General features: G+C 34.8%; 1 protein-coding gene across 1 annotated transcript in view; it reads left to right on the plus strand.

Annotated features, from left to right (window-relative positions):
• Window positions 1-20540, plus strand: part of Root (ciliary rootlet coiled-coil, rootletin) — a 27356-nt gene continuing 6816 nt past the window's right edge. Inside the window, exons 1-9 of the mRNA XM_075301847.1 lie at window positions 1-201; window positions 14431-14895; window positions 14963-15295; window positions 17017-17934; window positions 18549-18700; window positions 18790-19471; window positions 19533-20043; window positions 20114-20297; window positions 20364-20539. Coding sequence (XP_075157962.1) covers window positions 14431-14895; window positions 14963-15295; window positions 17017-17934; window positions 18549-18700; window positions 18790-19471; window positions 19533-20043; window positions 20114-20297; window positions 20364-20539 — 3421 coding nt within the window. The 5' untranslated portion in view covers window positions 1-201. The remainder of the gene's footprint in view (window positions 202-14430; window positions 14896-14962; window positions 15296-17016; window positions 17935-18548; window positions 18701-18789; window positions 19472-19532; window positions 20044-20113; window positions 20298-20363; window position 20540) is intronic.

Genomic DNA, 20540 nt, shown 5'->3' on the forward strand with positions numbered 1-20540 from the left:
CGAGTTCAAAGTAACGCGGCTAATACAACGAAAAACAAAAAAATAAATCAATCTTATTGTGGAATTAATCATCCCAATTCTATTGAAGGGATCCGGTGAAAAAAAGATTTAATTAAAAAAGAAATAAATAAATCGGTTAAGTTGATTAATACTTAAGATAATACTTTGGTGGAAATCAAGTGGTGGATAACAGTTTCTAAGGTTGGTGCATGTCTTCTAAACACAATTATTACTACTAAATTTGAGCAATTTGAAATGATCAAAGCATAAATATTAAGTAACACTTTATGTGTGTGAAAATATATGTGTCTAACTAAGTGATTCTACAGCAGACACAAATTGTTAACAATTCAAAAGATCTCTAACCCCCATTTTCATAAAGCTCCGTTAGTGTTCCGTTAACTAACCAACTTTTGAACCGTATAATGGACGAAGCTGCCATCTTGCATATATATTCCATATGCCAGTTAGGAACTTAACTGACGAAAATTTTTCAGTTAAAGTTAACTGGAGAGAAGATATTTGCAATTTACTTTCTGTTAACTGGCAGTTAAAGCCTAACGGAGCTACATGAAAATGGCCGTAAATGTATAGAAAAACGTGTTGTAAGCTGCAAGAATGCCGACCCATTTCCGGCTAATGGATTTCTTCAGCATATATTCCTAGTTCTTAATAGTCTCTAAAATGGCCCAAATAGAAAAGTTCATGGGATTGGCATCTGTAAAATTTTACCGCCACTATATGGATGAGCCGGAGTGCCGAATATGAATTTTGTTGCCATACTTGTTGGTATGTCCATGGTCCACTAACGAAATTTCTGCGTGCCAAGGGGTTGGACACAACTTCTCAAATCATTTCGCTCTAATAAGTCACATTTACTTTGATGGCCTAATGAAAATGATTTGAGAGCGGCCGAATACCGAATACTGAAAAAATTGAATTTTCGGTTAATCGTAAAAACCGCACCCACAAAAAAACAATCGCTTCTCTAACATATATTCCAAACCTATTTTGCAGGAAGCACATATATTATTGGATATTGCCGAAACATTATTTTGAGCCCAAAAATATTATATGCTTGGAAGAATTTTCTCCCCAAGAAGATTGTGCTCATTCCCTCACATAATTTTCACTTCCACGAAATTTTTAGTTCTTGGCATCTTTTTCTGTAATACAAATAATGTTGAAGAAATTATTCAATTTTATAATTTTTTTGAATTTCACCTTTCGCCTGGACGGAGAATCGAACCGGGAACCATGCAATTTGTAAGCCAACACACTACCACTGGGCCACGTAGCTGTTATAGTCACCCATAGACAATTATCGTTATAAGTTACATTTATATAGCATAGTTTGCAGCGCCCACGAGTCGATGCAAACAAAACATTATTCAACAGAAACATATATTTGTTGGCCACGTGGAGCAGTGGTTAGCATGTCCGCCTTGCATGCAAAGGGTCGTGGCTTCAATCCCTGCTCCGACCGAACACCATTTTTTTTATATATTATTAAATTAAATTTTTACAATGAAATTTCGTAATGTGTGTTATTGAAGATTTACAGTCAGAAATGGACTGAACTTTTGGATAAAATATTATTTTTTTAATTGCAGAAATAACAATTTTGTGACAAAAAAATGGTTTTGGTATAAAAGTTTGAAATTTTCGAAGAAATTCAAAAACTCTACAAAAAAAGAAGAACGTGAAGTCGAGTATAAACATACATAATTTAACAATATACACACACGGACGAAAAAGACTGTTTTTCATATGTTTGGGTATAAACATTATATGTTTGGAACTCAAATTTTTAAACACAATATTTTTGAGTGCAAACATATAATGTTCATAAACTAGCATAATATGTTTGGGACATATATGTTAATATGTTAGAACATATTATGTTTGGGACATAAAATGTTTGTAAATATAATATGCTTGGAATCAAACATATATTAATTTAGAAATAGCCCATAAACATATATGTGTTTACAAAGAGAGACAAAGTGTATGCTGGAAGTAAAATAATGAAAGTAACCAATTGGCGCATTACAAATATATATATATACATAAAGAAAATTTCATTAAATATAGGAAAAATACTATGTGTGAATATAAACAAGTATAAATTTACATATTATGAGTAAAAATATATATGTTGTGATATAAGACTTCGCCAAAAATTGTATATGCTTAAATAAAATATTAAAATGAGTATTCGGAGAGAAAATTCATTCGGAAGCAAGATAAAATATATTTGAAAAAATGAGCATGAGTTTTGTTTATCATTTTCGCATTACGGGCACAATTTTTTTGTTTCGTCAAAACAAATCGGAACGTAGGACGAGTAAGTCAAAATATTCAAACAAAGGTAATTAAAGGGATCTTCATAAAAACTAACGAAAGGGCACTATACACTGAACAAAAAGCATGTCCGGTTCCAAAGATTGTGTCTCCACTTTAACAATTTTGATATTGATTCCGAACCAAAGAAGCGGAGAATACAAGTAAGGATGCTTTTAAGACACAATTCTCTTTTAAATGGGGTTTTGTGTACTTGACTCTACGAAGCACATTTCAATTTTTCGCTTTTTCAGCTTTTTTTCATATGCTATAAAATGTCCGTTAAAAACAAGACTTCCAGTAGAAATTATGCTATGTTTCAAGTAAAAAATGTCTTTAAAATAAGGTATTGAAAAGCATATCCTATTTTTTAATGGTTTTTGCCTTGTAGTCAAGATGCAAAAATGCAACAAATTTAAAGACAGTTTCATTAATTTTAAAGAATTTTTCTGAATTATTAAAGTCAAGTTGACCTTAGTCCAAAATTTGTTCTTTCATGTTATGATACCCATTTTTAAGTCAAATCATTTAATTATAACGACAACACGACTTCATTGAAAGTATCGACCTTTGAAGATCTATAAAAACAAAGATTAGTTCCTCTTTATTAATGAGTAGTCCAAGAGGAGTTGACGGATTTTTTCGAAAATAAAAGTGGGCATTGAGTTCGAGTTTTGCCGCTAAAATTATTTCTCATTTTAGCGGCAAAACCAGAATAACATTACAACTTTTTCCGGTAAATTGTATTATAGCATGGTGGGGAAAGATCCAAAGCAACAATTGAATAAGTTTATTTTCTTTAAAAGAAATTATTAAAGAAAAGTAAAAGGGTAAACATGGCCATTTTAACGTGATAATGCCAATTTATACCGGCCTTAAGAATTAAATTAAGTACAAAATTATTCGTTAATAAAAATTCATATTTATTTGTATTTCTAAATTAATGGTGTAATATGCTAGCAAACAATTGTTCACACCAAAATAAATTTATGTGCTGTTTTAAAATTACTGTTTAGAATTTAAATATAAAGTGCTTTTGAATGGTTATCGTTAACCTTAGGATTCGATGGAAAAATATTTATATATACTCGACTTCACGTTCTTCTTTTGTAAGAGTTTTTGAATTTCTTCGAAAATTTTAAACTTGTATACAAAAACTTTTATTTGTTACACAATTTTTATTGTTGCAATAAAAAAATAATATTTGATTTGAACTCAGTCCATTTCGTTTATATCAAGCACTTTTCTTTTCTGACTTTAAGTCTTTTATAAAACACACTTTACAATTTCGTAGTAAAAATTTAATATAATAGTATGTAATGCTGAACACCTTTTCGGGAACTTCCGAACGTATCTGGAATATATGTTAAAAAATATATTAAACAAAAAAAAAAAAAATGGTGTTGGTCGAAGCAGGGATCGAACCCAGGTCCCCTGTCATGCAAGGCGGACGACCAACCACTGCTCCACGCTGCCAACAAATGTATGTTTAACAATGTTATGTTGTGTGGTCCGCTGTTCGAATCCCCGTCCGGCAAAAGGTAAAATTAAAAAAATTTATAAAATATAATAATTTCTTCTAAAATGTTTGTATTACAGAAAAAGTGAGAAAAATGTGAGGGAATATACAATTAGGCAGAAAAAAAAATGAGCACAATCTTCTTTGGGAGAAAATTCTTCTAAGCATATAATATTTTTGGGTTCAAAATGTTTCCAAACATATTATATGTTCACATAAGAACATATAGTTTTTTGGAAGACAACATTATTGAATTTGGATGGAAAAATACAAAATGTTTGGAACTTAGACTACCCAAACATATTATATTGTTTAGACCAATATGCTTTTTAAAATATAATATATTTTGGAAGAAATCAAACATATAAATGTTTGGGCAATACCCAAAAATTTATATGCTTGAAGCAAAATATGTTTGGGAGTATATGTTACAGAAGCGATTTTTTTTTGAGGGTGCATACATTTATTTAGGCGTGAACTATTTTTTACTAGCATTTAACACCATTTTAAATGCATTTAAAATTTCTCGTATTTTGAAATACAAATAAATATGAATAGTTATTAACGAATAATTTTGTACTTAATTTCATTTTTATCTTTAGGGCCGGAATTAAGTTGGCGTTATCGCTCTAAAATGGCCAAGTTTTCACGTTTTCTTTTCTTTAATAATTCATTTTAAAGCAAATAAACTTTTTCAATTGTTGCTTTGGCTCGAGTTTTGCCGCTAAAATGAAAAATAATTTTAGCGGCAAAACTCGAACTTAATGCCTGGAAAACCACAAACAGCCATTGGTCAGGCTCAAACACCTCATAGTGACAAAAATGATACTGTTGATGCTGATACTGGAGATCAAGGTAAAGCCTTACAAATTCCAAAAAGACACACGCCCTTACACCAAATCAAAAGAAGGTAAACTCGAAAGAGCAATGGAGTGGATGATTCATTTCCAATCTAATCGATTTTGGTCACAATTGATTAGTCGATTTGACTTAATTAAAATAAAAAAGAAAATTTTGTCTTTACACTAATGATTCTGGTATTTTTTCTGAGCCAAAGAACACGCACAGAAAAACATCCATTAAATACTTATATACAGCATCCATTTAATACTTGTATAGAGCATGTAATTGTCGCGAAAACCATGTATTTTATCTTTGTGAAAATAATTTTCTAGCCGAGAAAAAGGTATGCTGGCAATAAGCATTTAAATGGTTCTCAAATGCCGCAATTATGTTCTATCATTCAAATGATAGAATTTGAGATCATTACAGGGTCGGGAAAACCATGTACCAGACCATTCAATTTTTTGACTTTTTTGCAAGGAAAAAAGTATTTTTATAGGTTACGTATAGATATGTCTAGAACCATTACATGGTCATAAAAACCATGTACATTTTTTTCGTGACCATTTCATTTTTCAACTTTTTTGCAGCGAAAAGAATTTTATAAAAACATTCAGCAGATTTTCATTTTGCGCGTCAGTCGTGTGTTTGGAATGTTTGGAATGTCGATAAACATTTTATGTTTGGGAAGAAAACAAAATGTTATTTCCATCCACAAATAACATTTTTGAGTTCACCATATTCCTTCTCTGCGTCTAGTCAAATAAAATTTTCTTTCATGTAAAGATACCCATTTATAAGTCAAATCACTTAACGAAAAGCAAAATACGACTTCATTGAAGAGCTTATGCTAAGAAGAATGTGTAATCATATTTTAAGGACGAGAAATCTTTGTCCTCACGCCAATATTTTTTTCAGTGTAGTTCGCAAGATATTTTTTTTTTGGCAAAGTGGTGTCAGTATAACATGAACATTTTTCCCGCTTCTAACCCAACTTTTTTTTCTCGATTCTTATAGAATAGTCAATAAAGACTTGTTTTAAGATTCATATTAATCATTTCGTCTAAGTGGTATATGAGTTGTTCCCTTCACGAAAACGGCAATTATTCTGAGAAAGCAAAGTTACAAAATTACGCTTTTTTACGATATTTCTGCTCTCTGTGGGAATGAATGTTTGTTTTGTCTTTTTATTATAATTTTCTTTTAAAACGCATAATCGCTAACAAGATAATTAGTTCAAATTCCATTTCGCATTTTAAATTCAAAAAAAAAAAAAATGAAATTTTTTAGTTGGTTCCAAAAATTAAATTTTTTTGCGATTTTTGTGTTTTTAATCTAGTTCATAAGAAGTAAGTCTTTCCATTAATATGTCACACTCATACCTTTCCCGAGAAAAATGCGCCAACATTTTTGAAATAAACTTAATAAACCCTGGTAATAACTACATTTTCCTTTATACATATATCAAGCACCCCCAGAACAAGCCAACGAAATTTTTAATATCCAATTTAACTTTATTTTAGTTCATGCAAATTTTTTGATTTTTGTTTAATTTTGCCAAATGTTAGAAAATTTTTCTTATTTTAATTATGTTTTTCTTATTTCAATGACGTGAACTAAAAATGAGAAAAGTTGTATACGAATGAAGTACACAATTACACTTACGGTCATTTTCATGTAGCTCCGTTAGGCATTAACTTCCATTTAACGGAAAGTAAATTGGAAATATCTTCTCTCCGGTTAAATTTAACTGAAAAATTGTTGGCAGTTAAGTTCCTAACTGGCATATGGAATATATAGACAACATGACAGCTATGTCCATAGTACGATTTAAAAGTTCGTTAGTTAACGGAACACTAACGGAGCATCATGAAAATAGGGGTTAATTTGATAATAATTCATATTTTTTTATGTGAGTAAAGTGTACTTAAATTGAGTTCACAAGTTTTTCTTTTTTATACCCTCCACCATAACATATCGAAATATTTCTCCAAGACCCCATAAAGTATATACATTCTGGGTCGTGGTGAAATTCTGAGTCGATGTCCGTCCGTCTGTCTGTTGAAATCACGCTAACTTCCGAACAAAACAAGTTATCGACTTGGCACAAGTAGTTGTTATTGATGTAGGTCGGATGTTATTGCAAATGGGCCATATCGGTCCACTTTTACGTATAGCCCCCATATAAAGGGACCCCCAGATTTGGCTTGCGGAGCCTCTAAGAGAAGCATATTTCATCCGATCTGGCTGAAATTAGGTATGTGGTGTTACTATATGGTCTCTAACAACCATGCAAAAATTGGTCCATATCGGCTCATAATTATATATAGTCCCCATATAAATCAATCCCCAGATTTAACCTCCGGAGCCTCTTGGAGGAGCAAAATTCATCCGATCGGGTTGAAATGTGGTACGTGGTGTAAGTATATGGTCTCTAACAACTATGCAAAAATTGGTCCATATCGATCCATAATTATATATAGCCCCCATATAAATCGATCCCCAGATTTGACCTCCGGAACCTCTTGGAGGAGCAAAATTCATCCGATTCGGTTGAAATTTGGTACATTGCTCTAGTATATGGCCGCTAACAACAATGCCAAAATTGGTCCATATCGGTCTATAGTTATATATAGCCGATCCCCAATCACAAAAAATTTTCTTTTTATTTCTATAGAAAATTTTGTCAAAATTTTATTTCTATAGAAAAATTCTGTCAAAATTTTATTTCTATCGAAAATTTTGTCAAAACTTTATTTCTATAGAAAATTTTGTCAAAAATTTATTGCTGTACAAAATTTTTTAAAAAATTTATTTCTTTAGAAAATTTTGTCAAACTGAATTATATACGTATTTAATCGGCCTTTTTTTGTTTAATATATACCCCGCATGGGCTAACTTACAATTTGGAAGACGGTGTTAAGAAGTTTTAACATACCTTGCCATCGGCAAGTGTTACCGCAACCCAAGTAATTCGATTGTGGATGACAGTCTTTACATAAGATTCGGCCTTGTTTTCCTTCAAAATATGAAATTTTCGTTAACAACAGAAAAACATTTATTATTTTTAATAAATTTCTTCAATTTGACAAAAGTTATTCAGTTTTTAATTAAAAAATTAATTGAGTATAGCAATCAACATCAATTCAATTTTTAATTGAATCAATTAAAAAATTAATTGAATATTGATGTTTTAAATTTTTTAATTTAATCAATAAAAAAATTAATTGAAATTTGCTCATGAAATACATTAATTTTTTAATCAAGTATTTTTTACTCATAATTAAAACTGTGATTGATACTATCATTATCGTAATCGAAGACAATTATTTTTAAAAAATTGAATCAATTAAAAAATTAATTGAAATTTGCTCATGAAATACATTAATTTTTGAATCAGGTATTTTTTACTCTTAATTAAAACTGTGATTGATACTATCATTATCGTAATCGAAGACAATTATTTTTAAAAAAATAATAATTGAATCAAATTATTTCTTGATTGAATCTTGAAAAAGTTTTTTTTTTTTTTTTGTACAAAAATACTTTCTCTACAAACCAATATTTATTTTTGTTTTATCCGCCAAGTAATAAATAAAAACTTGTTCACACCAAAAAATATTTATCATCACTTGAAGAACTTCAAAAGTAATTATTTCGGAGGAACATCTAATTTTCTTATTTTTTTATCTCTGATAGTGGAATCCGAACATCTTTAGCTCTTTCTTACTTCTTCATTCTGGCTATAGTCCCTTGTTCAAAAATTGCGTGAGTATAGTTAATACGGATATATCACCAATACAGGAAGTACTTTCATTTCTGAGTCATTTATCATTCATAAATTTACCGATTATTCCCCACATTCTATAAACTTTCGCCAATGTCATAAATAGAAGAATTTCACTGATATTCTCTCCATAAAAAATGCTAATCAGTAATGCAAAACAAGCCTACAGCTAATATCAACCATTTTATTGTGAAGAATAAACGGAAACATTTGCTGGCGTTTTCTTATGCTTAACGGTAAATTTCCAAGACAAATAAAAAAAGAGTGAAACCAAGCAAATATTGAATATTCCTATCTGAATTAATAAATAAGCAACAACAGTCAATGTTTGATTTCGAAAAGCACGAAGCTTGTTTATTTTTTGCTATAAGAGGCCAAAAGGGGTGATGATGGTGACAGACCGTGTAATGCGTGTCTGGGTAACATAAAAAATCCTTCTTAAAAATTCGAGAAAAAAAAAATCCGAATCGAATTTGAGAAATCATAATTTTTTTATGAAAATAATATTTTAATGCTAGAAGAAATTCAATACATAAGGCCATGACAGATTGGAACAGGTTATGTATCGTAAGAAATTTTTTTTAGAGTTTGTGGTCTATAAAACAAAAAAGTACTATGGTGACTGGTATAATATCTATATATACAAACCGCCATAAAGGAGTAATTGCGGCATAGAAGAATCTATGTTGTCAGAATGTACCCAATGGGGTGGTGGAGATAGTGGTGGTGGTATCATAAGTGCGGAAAGGTAAACAACCACTGATTCAACAAAATTATTACATCCACCAGCAGCTATTGAAAAGTAATAGAAGTCATTAGCCCTCCAGACGTCAAAGTTTTGCCTTTGATTGGAAATACGGGAAAAAGTTTCAAAGTTTTTGTTTTTAAAAGGAAGGTCTGCATTTCACATTGATCGAATGGTGAGTACATGTTTGTGTGTATGTGTGTGCTAGCACTATAGGTGTTCAATTGAAAATAATTGTTTTTAAGAAAAAAATTTTTTTCCGAAAACAATTTGCAAGAAAGCACAAGCAAAAACTTTTTCGCTAATGGGATTTGTTTGGTTTTATTTTTTCGAAATTCTTAAGTGGAGTTGTAATACTTAAGCAACTGTTGCAGAGATGAAGTAGCCTTTAAAAGCAATCCAACGTCAGACCAGGGTTGCCAAAAGAAAAGTTTTGGTCAAAATTTTCCCACATTCAAATGAAAATGATTTTCAGCATTTTATTGATGTTTCGTTGAATTTGAAACAAATTTTAATCAATATAAAAATAATTAATTTTTTTTTAACAAAGATCAATCACATAAATTAATGGAATGGAATATCCATTCGGACAAAATATGTATTTTTTTCGTTGATGTCGGTGATCGGTATTATTATTTTCGTGATTTATATTAAAAATTTAATTGATCAATTAACTTCGTGATTCAAGCTACATTCTTTTTTGTATAATTTAAATCAGCTTTAAAAATAAGTAAAAATGACACCGGGTCAATGCTCATATACCTCCCAACATGGTTTTAAATTTCAGGTTCTGCTGTATAAAGTCTGTACTAAGAACGGAAGAGAACCCCTTAGAGTTTTAGATAAGTCAGCGAGAAGTACAAAATAAGAATAATTTTTCTTCGATCTACACGAACGAAAATACTCTTTTTCATATGATTCGGTGTAAAAATTATATGTTTGAAAGTCAAATTTTTAGAATATATTAATTTTACCAAATGTTAGAAAATTTTTCTTATTTTAATTAGATTTTGGCTTAACGTGAAATAAAAATGAGTTGTGTACAAATGAAATAAAAAAATTTATAAAATTTGATAATAGTTCATAATTTTTTAAAATGAGTGCAGTTTACTTAAAGTGAGCTCATAAGCTCCTCAAATGAGTATTTTTTTTTAACAGGAGAAAAACATTTATTATTTTTAATTAATTTTCTTCAATTTGAAAAATTCAATGAAAAATTAATTTGATATTGCAATCAACATCAATTAAATTTTTAATTGAATCAATCAAAAGCAATATATTATTTGAATATTGTTTTTTTTTTTCAATTGAATCAATTGAAACGTTAATTGAAATTTACTAATGAAATAAATTATTTATTTAATCAAGTATTTTTTGTTCCTACACTCAGTAGTTCATGAGTAGTTCAACATTTTATTCACAGTTAGTTAAATTTAACTATTGATGAACAAAATGAACTCAGTGGAAGTAAATTGAACTTACGGCCATTACCAGCAAAATGGTGAAGAGCTCCCAATGAGTTCGTAAATGGACTGAAGCAAATAGAATAATAGGGAATACGTATTTTCTCCAACGTACGAAAAAGTTTCTCAGCGTTACTGAAATTTTACGAAGTCTAAAGGGTGATACGGTCAAAATTTGGTCAAGGGAAAACGCGTGTAAATCGGTGAAATCGTTTATTTAAAAAATCAAATTAAATTTGTTTTTCAAGTTCAATTAGTATAAAATTCAGGGAAAATATTCAGTTAGGCTTTCGCTTTTCCAAATCCGAATTGCCGGGCCTCACGCTTGACACCTGCCATCAGATTTTGTACAGCCACCTTGTCCACCTTCTTCGCCGCAGAAAGCCAGTTTGCCTTGAACTGCTGCTCGTCCTTAGCAGTTTTTTCGGTCTTCTTTAGGTTCCGCTTGACAATAGCCCAGTATTTCTCAATTGGGCGGAGCTCTGGCGTGTTGGGAGGGTTCTTGTCCTTGGGAACCACCTGCACGTTGTTGGCGGCGTACCACTCCATGGCCTTTTTACCGTAATGGCAAGATGCCAAATCCGGCCAAAACAGTACGGAACAACCGTGTTTCTTCAGGAAAGGCATCAGACGTTTATTCAAACACTCTTTCACGTAAATTTCTTGGTTGACAGTCCCGGAAGCTATTAAAATGCTGCTTTTCAAGCCACAGGCACAGATGGCTTGCCAAACCAGATATTTCTTTGCGAACTTTGACATTTTGATGTGCTTGAAAATATCTGCTACCTTTCCCCTTCCTTTTGCCGTATAAAACTCCTGTCTCGGAAGCTGATTGTAGTCGGCTTTGACGTAGGTTTCGTCGTCCATTACCACGCAGTCAAACTTCGTCAGCATCGTCGTGTACAGCCTCCGGGATCGCGCTTTGGCCGTCGTATTTTGTTTATCATCGCGAATATTTTCCCTGAATTTTATACTAATTGAACTTGAAAAACAAATTTAATTTGATTTTTTAAATAAACGATTTCACCGATTTACACGCGTTTTCCCTTGACCAAATTTTGACCGTATCACCCTTTAAGAAATCCAAAACATTAATTTTTTAGTTTTTAAAAAATGTATTATTTAGTTAATTTTTTACTTCTGAACAGTTGAATTTGAACTTGACAAAAGTTAAAACAAATTACTAACCTATAGGAAAATGTTGAACTTAACAGATTGGCTGATAAGTCCACGGTCTGACACATAGATGGCGTCGCTAGTATTAAATGCATATTATTTTTATATAGTACCAACCTTCAAATGATTCGTGTCAAAATTTGACATCTGTAAGTTAATTAGTTTGTGAGATAGAGCGTCTTTTGTGAAGCAACTTTTGTTATTGTGAAAAAAATGGAAAAAAGGAATTTCGTGTTTTGATAAAATACTGTTCTCTGAAGGGGAAAAATACGGTGGAAGCAAAAACTTGGCTTGACTCTGCCCCAGGGAAATCAACAATAATTGATTGGTATGCAAAGCTCAAGCGTGGTGAGATGAGCACGGAGGACGGTGAACGCATTGGACGCCCGAAAGAGGTGGTTACCGACGAAAACATCAAAAAAATCCACAAAATGATTTTGAATTACCGTAAAATGAAGTTGATCGAGATAGCAGAGGCCTTAAAGATATCAAAGGAACGTGTTGGTCATATCATTCATCAATATTTGGATATGCGGAAGCTCTGTGCAAAATGGGTGCCACGCGAGCTCACATTTGACCAAAAACAACAACGTGTTGATGATTCTGAGCGGTGTTTGCAGCTGTTAACTCGTAATACACCCGAGTTTTTCCGTCGATATGTGACAATGGATGAAACATGGCTCCATCACTACACTCCTGAGTCCAATCGACAATCGGCTGAGTGGATAGCGACCGGTGAACCGTCTCCGAAGCGTGGAAAGACTCAAAAGTCCGCTGGCAAAGTAATGGCGCATGGAATAATTTTTATCGATTATCTTGAGAAGGGAAAAAACATCAACAGTGACTATTATATGGCGTTATTGGAGTGTTTGCAGGTCGAAATCGCGGCAAAACGGCCCCATATGAAAAAGAAAAAAGTGTTGTTCCACCAAGACAACGCACCGTGCCACAAGTCATTGAGAACGATGACAAAAATTCATGAATTGGGCTTCGAATTGCTTCCCCACCCACCGTATTCTCCAGATCTGGCCCCCAGCGCCTTTTTCTTATTCTCGGACCTCAAAAGGATGCTCGCAGGGGAAAAAATTTGGCTGCAATGAAGAGGTGATCGCCGAAACTGAGGCCTATTTTGAGGCAAAACCGAAAGAATGCTACGAAAATGGTATCAAAAAATTGGAAGGTCGTTATAATCGTTGTATCGCTCTTGAAGGGAACTATGTTGAATAATAAAAACGAATTTTGACAAAAAAATGTGTTTTTCTTTGTTAGACCGGGGACTTATCAGCCAACCTGTTACTATGGGTACATGCTTCTTTAGCGACATACGAATTTCAATATTAACACTGGTTAGTTAAAAATAACTCGCTAATGGGTTCACTCTTCTCTGAGTGTAATTAAAACTATAATTGATACTATCATTATAACTAAAAAATTAAATGGATCAATTCATTTCTTGATTGAATCTGAACTTTTTGTTTGTACAAAAAGACTTTCTCGAGCATCCAAAATTTATTTAATTATCCTGAAAATAATAAATGAAAATTGTTCACACCCATCAAAAAATATTTATCATTACTTGAAGAATTTAAAATGTATTTATTTTCGGAGGAACATCTAATTTTCTTATTCTTTTATTTCTGATAGTGGAATCCGAACGTCTTTAGCTCAATTTGTATGTCTTCATTCTGGTTATAGTCCGTTATTCAAATATTTTCGTTTGTATAATTAATACGGACATATCACCAATACAGGAAGTACTTTCATTTCATTTATTATTCATAAATATAACGATTATTCCTCACATTACCCCTTTACTACAAGTCTAGCTTTGTACCTCCCAATTTCTCCCTTTGAGTCACGTTTTACCTTGAAGCACCATTTGCTATCTATTGGTTTTTTTCCCTTTTGGCAATTCAGTTATTTCCCAAGTCTTCATTTTATAACAAAGCTGCTAGTTCCTCTTCCATAGCCTTTTTCCATTCTTGCTTTTTGGATCCTCCAAGCGCTTGTTTCACACTCTTTACATGACATACATACCCATATCTTATTGCTGGTTTAGAAATTCTTGCTTATATTCTTATATTAGTTGTCGGTGCGATTCCCATATCTGTTGACGTCGGGTTTGTGTTTTCTGATATGTTGTCGAACCCATGAAAAGATGTACCATTCGTTTGTCAGAGTAATATTCATATTCTGAGTTGACTGGATCATTTTGACTCTCTTCGACCATTTGATCGTTTGTTGTAATTGTAATGTATCATAATTTGTATTCCAATGAACTACGACCTCGTTTGAATTGTCCATCCCACCGATAAACACTGATCCTTGGTGGAGCTTCATCGCCAAAAATTGAATTAAGTTCATCGATAGATTGTTGTTGAGTATTAACCACGTCGAAAGTTATAAAAATAATCGCCCGATTTACTTCCTAGTATTTCGCAAAAAGAGAACGAAAATTCGATATATGAAATTTGTATCCTAATTTCAAATTTATAGAGCTTCTGAGCGCAACATTTCCTTAATTGACCTTTATTTATATTATTTACCTTTACAGATGCAAGCTTACCGCGACAACTTCAAGCAAACTCCCTGTCCTTCGGTAGCGGATCAACCACCGTCACAAAATAGGTTACCATTTGCAAAAGGAAATCGTAGTCGTAGCAGTACAAAAAACGATCATAATACAACTGGTTCTATAGGTGGAGCAGCTCCAACCACACCCAGAATGTTAAGTCCAACACCGTCCGAAGATGCAGGAACATCAGCACTACTGCGTCAAAATCAAGAGTTGCGTCAGCGTTTGGCTGAAGAGGCTAATAGCTACCGACGACGCTTGGACACCTACAAACAGGCCCAACAGAATCAAACAACGCTAGTAAGTCGTTTACAATCGAAGATTCAACAATATCGTCAACGTTGCAATGACCTAGAGGAAAGAATGCAAGATACCATTAAACCGTCGACCCCATGTGCTCCAGCGCCGAAAATTACTACAGGACCCACATCAAGTCAAGTTATGGTACGTAAAACAAAATGACAAAGTATAAAGAAAATTTGCTAAAGTTCTCATTTCTTGGTGTGTTTAGTGTTCCACATCATTGACCTTGGGCCATTCTAGTCAGCCGTGTTCGTCTTCCTTAGAAACACCACCATCACCGGCAACTTGTATTGGTGGGGGAGGTGGTGGTCGTGACTTTGTTGTTCATGAGGATAGTGGAGAATTATGCCGCAAATTGGAGGAGGAGCATAAGAAGTGTGAACAATTGTTGACCCAGAATAATAATTTGCGTCAACAGCTCATCGAATCGAATCGTACCAATGAGGCTTTAACCAATGACTTGCAAAAGCTTACAAATGATTGGTCTAATTTACGTGATGAACTCTTGGTTAAGGAGGATGAATTTAAAGAAGAGGAACAGGTGAGATTTTTTTGCAAAGAGATAAATGTGTGTTTATTGTAACAATGATGTTCAGAGTGATATATGTGTGTTTATTGTAACAATGATGTTCAGAGTGATATAGTGATATATACATGCACAATGTAATGCGAATTTTTGAAAATATTTGAAGTCAAGCGTTTCAAACAAGCGTTAGCAACCCAACAGGTACTGCTTTGACAACATGTAATTGTGTCGACGCACTGGGATGATCTTGGTCTCCGCATAAAGGTGATCCAGGGGTGTACTGCGGATACATCCTGTCGCAGTTCTAAGGGCAGCTTTCTGACAGGTCTGTATGTTATTCCACAGCACGTCGCTCGTTTGAGGTGTTCACACTGGCACTGCATAGTTTGCAACTGAACGGCCAATTGTCTTGTATGTAGTCAACTAGGTTTCATTGTCCTCACCCCAAGTGCTGCCGGCATGCAGTGGCATGGGCAGACGTTTTGTCGCTGTCGAATGTGACCCCGAGAATCTTGGGGTAATTTGTGGTCGGAATTATTTCGCGTTGATTCTGACATTCAACCGCCTGCATACTTCTGTGCCTGCATACGTTCATGTAGTGAATAATGTGGTTGAGGATATGGTGGGAGATATCCGCTGATCTTACCAGTGAAATAACTGGCGTCAGTACAGATAATTTAGCCGGTAGGAAGGTATTCTCGGTGTCCTCGAAGAGTCTGGCATGGTTGACCGCATAGAATGCCTTTGATATGTCAAGCGCCACGAGGACCGTCCTATGTCACGGCTTGGACTGGTTAAGTCCTCTATTAATGTATGCGGAGATGGCTTGCTAAGCCGTTGTCGTACGGTGTGCTTTGCGGAATTCATGTTAATGATTAGCAGCTGGAAAATTCTCCACAAGGCTGGGGAGGAGTAGTGCCTCAAGTGTCTTGGCTACTGGCGAGACAAGGGATATCGGTCTGTACGATTCACCTTTACACGAGTCTTTGCCTGCTTCAGTAGTGGAATCACCCTACCCATTTTCCAGACACAGGGTATAATGAGTGATTCCAAGGGCAAATTCAGGAGTCTGGTAAAATACTCAACTCCCAGTGTTCTCAGATGCTTCAACATTAGCACTGAGATTCCGTCGGGGCCCAGCGCCTTAGATCAGTTCCCTGATTCTAGGATCAGCAGGGTTAGCACGACGGCGCGAGTCTGCGAGTCCAGCCACTTCAGCTGCTGCGTTGATGATGTCCTGGAACACCCTCTGGACAACATGAATTTTGTTTGTCTAAAATTTCGTTGCAGAGAAAAGTTTTTTGGAAACTACTTAAAGTAACAGGGTCATGATAATTCGGATAGGACACATAAAGTTATTGGCACAGTGACATCGAATAGTAGTGATCATTTATAGCGGAAGTACAGAATGAGTAGGAGGACGAGACTTTATAGTATTTCCTTTTTTGGATCAACTGGGAATGTGGATTGGAGGAAACTTTGCAAATACGTCGATGAGAATGAGTTCCTAGATAAAACCAATCGGGTGAAAATAAGAATGTGGTATTACAGCGGGTGGTATTTGAACGTTAACATTCAGAAAGCGTTGGACTTTTACCCATAAGATTTAATTTAAGATGAATTAGGGAAATAAACACCGAGATCAATTGCCGTATTACTAATTTTCTCAACCGTATGTAATAGATAAGGCACAATAATTTTCGCTTACTATTCTTTTCTTTCTTTCTTCCAAATAGGCATTCAAGGACTACTATAATAGCGAACACAATCGCCTTCTGAAAATGTGGCGTGAAGTTGTTGCTGTAAAACGTGCATTTAAAGATATGCAGACGGCAATGAAAAATGAAGTTGCCAAAATGGGCTTAGAGGTTAATGGTGTTGTTAAGGACATCAATTCCACCTGCAGCAATGTATGTTTCAATCATCAGCAAGCCAAACGTTTGGCTGACGAACAGTTGGCCCAAGCTAAACGTGAAAATGATGACTTGCAAAATCAATTGGCTACGCTTAAGGTTCAACACGAAAGTGCTCGCCATGAGATTCTAGAACGTGATCAACGTTTGCTCGATCTTATGAATCAATTGAAGAAACTCGAGGATCGTTGTGCTCAAGCAGAATCTCAAGCTATGTTGGCCAGTCGCTACAATGATGAGATTGATCGCCTAAATAGTTCCATACGTGAAATAGCACAAGCCGTGGTTCTTGATGCCGAGATAGCCGATCGCGAACAATCCGAAGCAGCTACTACCGGTCCAGGTGGTGATGTTCAGCATATGCATTTGTCTCGTGATACTTCGGCCACAGCAAAATCGCCACGTAGATCATCGGCTCGTGCCTCACAAGCATTTGCTGAAGGTACTATCTCGGCTGTACAAGCTGCATTGCATAAATATCAGTTGGCTTTGCATGATATGCAAGTGAAATACCAATGTACGCATGAGAGTCTGCGAACCACGAAAACCCAACTAGATACCAGTGAAGGTACCAAGGCTCTCTTGACCACAAAAATACAACAGCTAACGGAAAAATTGGACGCAAGTAATTCAAAACTCTCGGAGTTGTTTAAGGAACGTGATAGCTTGCAAAAGACCTTGGATGAAATTCGAGATCAGAAACAGCAATCCGAACAGGGTAAAGCCGAAATCAATAATGCGGTAAGTATAGAGAAATATAGAGAAATACAGTGAAACCTTGCAAAAATAGACGTTCTAAAAAAGAGGACACAATTGAAAAGTGGACACCTTTCGTGAGACGTTTGTTTATTATCACATTAACACCCAAGGTCGCCTAAATTTTTTTCACATTTAGGAAGTGTTCACTTTGTAGAGGTTTCACTGTATACATAAATGCGAAAGGTACATCGTCTCATACTCATTAAGAGCAACGCAAAATATCGCAACGAAAATCTTTTCGTTATCCGAAGACAAGTAGGCACCAGCACCAGGTCCATCGTTACAAGAGAAACCTCTAGACGTTCTACATAGGGTGGAAATCCTATATTTTTCAGTAATGTTGGTGATATTTCTGAGTGTTTCAAAGCTTCTCGGCTATAAAAAGGATGTCCCTTGGCATTGAGCTAAATATAGAATCGGCACTCAGTGATACAAGAGAAGTTCGCAACTTTAGTATCACAATGGACTGAATAGTTTAACCGACCCTGCAATGTCGGGCTGTCACTATACCTAACCTAACCTAAGCCTTCAACAGCTTGCGCTATATGAATGTCATTGTTAATCTCTACTTATAAAAACGTAAATTTCCATTTTAGTTCGAAAACCTAAGTGCTGATTTTGAAAAATTGCAATTCAACTATGGCAAGTTACAAAAGAAAATAGATTGCTTGGAGGAAGATAAGAAAGCAGTTGAATTGGAGATACAGCGAATTCTTAAGGATAAAAATATAACAGAATTGAATTTGAGGTACGTGGTAATATATATTTAAATTAAATCATGAACCAAAGATTTACCGATTTTGCCCTTCCATTTCCTCTTTCTTCAAACCATTATAGAGCCGAAGAAGATCGCGGTAGCCGTTTAAGAGAAGAAACTATATCTTTACGAGAGGAATTGAATCGTGTCAGTTTGAGCCGTGATCTGCTGGAACAACAGAGAATTGAATCAGAAAATCTAATCAATTTGTTGGAGAAACAAAAATCCGATCTCGAATATGATCTTGACAAGATTTTGTTGGAAAAATGTGATATACAAGAACGTCTGGAGAAAGTATCCTCGAACAATTGCTCGACTACAGATGAATTGAAGGTTATACAAAATAATCTGTGTGAGGTACAGGAAGAACGTAAACGACTAGCTCAACAATTACATGATCAAAGCAATGAATTGGCTGAGGTACGCAAGGAGTTGGGTAATTTGGATAAACTGCGTTTGGAACTGGAGACGGATAATCTGGGCTTTAGTGAAAAAGTGAAATGTTTGCAAATGGAAAAAGAGAAAATCCTACAGGATTTGGCGTGTATCACTAGGGATCGTGGTGATATACACAATCAATTGACCGCTATGTGTCGCAAGAAGGAATCGTTGAATGAGGAGCTGATGCGAACACGACAACGTTTGGAGCAAACCACGGAGACCAATAATCGTTTGAATCGTAATCTAGAGGAAATGGTTAAGGATGTGGAAGAGAAACAAGTGGTTATAGATTTGCATGAAAAGGAAACCCATCGCTTACAGGTAGGTATCCTAATGGCAATGAATGGAATTTTAAGAACTCACAAAATGTTCATGACCTTAGGAGCTTCTGGCATCTTTACGATCGGAGAAAGAGTCATTGGATGCTGTACTCTTCGATACTAATACAAATTTGGAGGCTACCGAAGAAAAGAGAGCACAACTGGAAAAGGAACTACAGGAGGCCTTGGTGCGCGAGGAATCCCTTAAGAATAATGTGGCTCGTTTGCAAAAGGAACTGGAGCAATGTCAGCGCCGAGCCCAAGAAACTAAAACTCAGCTTATCAATGCTGCCCGGGAAGCAGAAAATGATTTCAATCAAAAGATTGCCAATTTGAAGACAGCTGGTGATGAGGCAGCCAAGAAAAACGCCGATGAGACGTTGCAACTTCGCAGTTCCTTAGAGAAGCGTATGCAGCAGGCCTTACAGGCTCTACAGACAGCTAAAGATGATGAAATCGAGAAGCAACAAGAACGTCTCGAAGGTTTACAATCTCATGTGGAGAGTTTGGTTCAGCAGCATGAGGAAGCCTTAATCAGAGCTGAAAATGAGAAGCAACAAGCTTTGCTGATAGGTAAGTCAGAGAGAGAGAGGGAAGTCTATTGGTTTGAAACAATTTAGTGTTGTCCTTATTCTGTATATAGCTCATCGGGATAGACAATGCGTGCAAGAGAAACTGGAATGTGTGGTAGTCCAACTGAAACACGAGCAAGAGTGTATGGAGAGAGCGAAGAGAGAACACAATGCTCGCGATGAGAAACAACGTAGTGCCATTGCTCAACTTAAAGATGAATTGGCCGCTCTACGTACCAGGGAGGAAGAACAAAAGTAAGTATGATCCCATAATTCCTATAAAATGGGAAAATAAAACTCTCCCTCCCTATCCTTTGCAAGGATAAAACTTGAAGAGTGCATACGCAAACAGGAAATCCAAATAAATTCCATCAAAGAAGAACGAGATAATCTATTGCGTTTGAGTGATGAACTGAAGATGGATATACGATTGAAGGATGACAAAATGGAAGCTCTGAACAATGAATTGCAAGATACTATGAGAAAGGCCAAAGAAGG

The sequence above is a fragment of the Haematobia irritans genome, chromosome 1, assembly GCF_050003625.1.
Source record: "Haematobia irritans isolate KBUSLIRL chromosome 1, ASM5000362v1, whole genome shotgun sequence".
In the NCBI taxonomy this organism is placed as follows: domain Eukaryota; kingdom Metazoa; phylum Arthropoda; class Insecta; order Diptera; family Muscidae; genus Haematobia; species Haematobia irritans.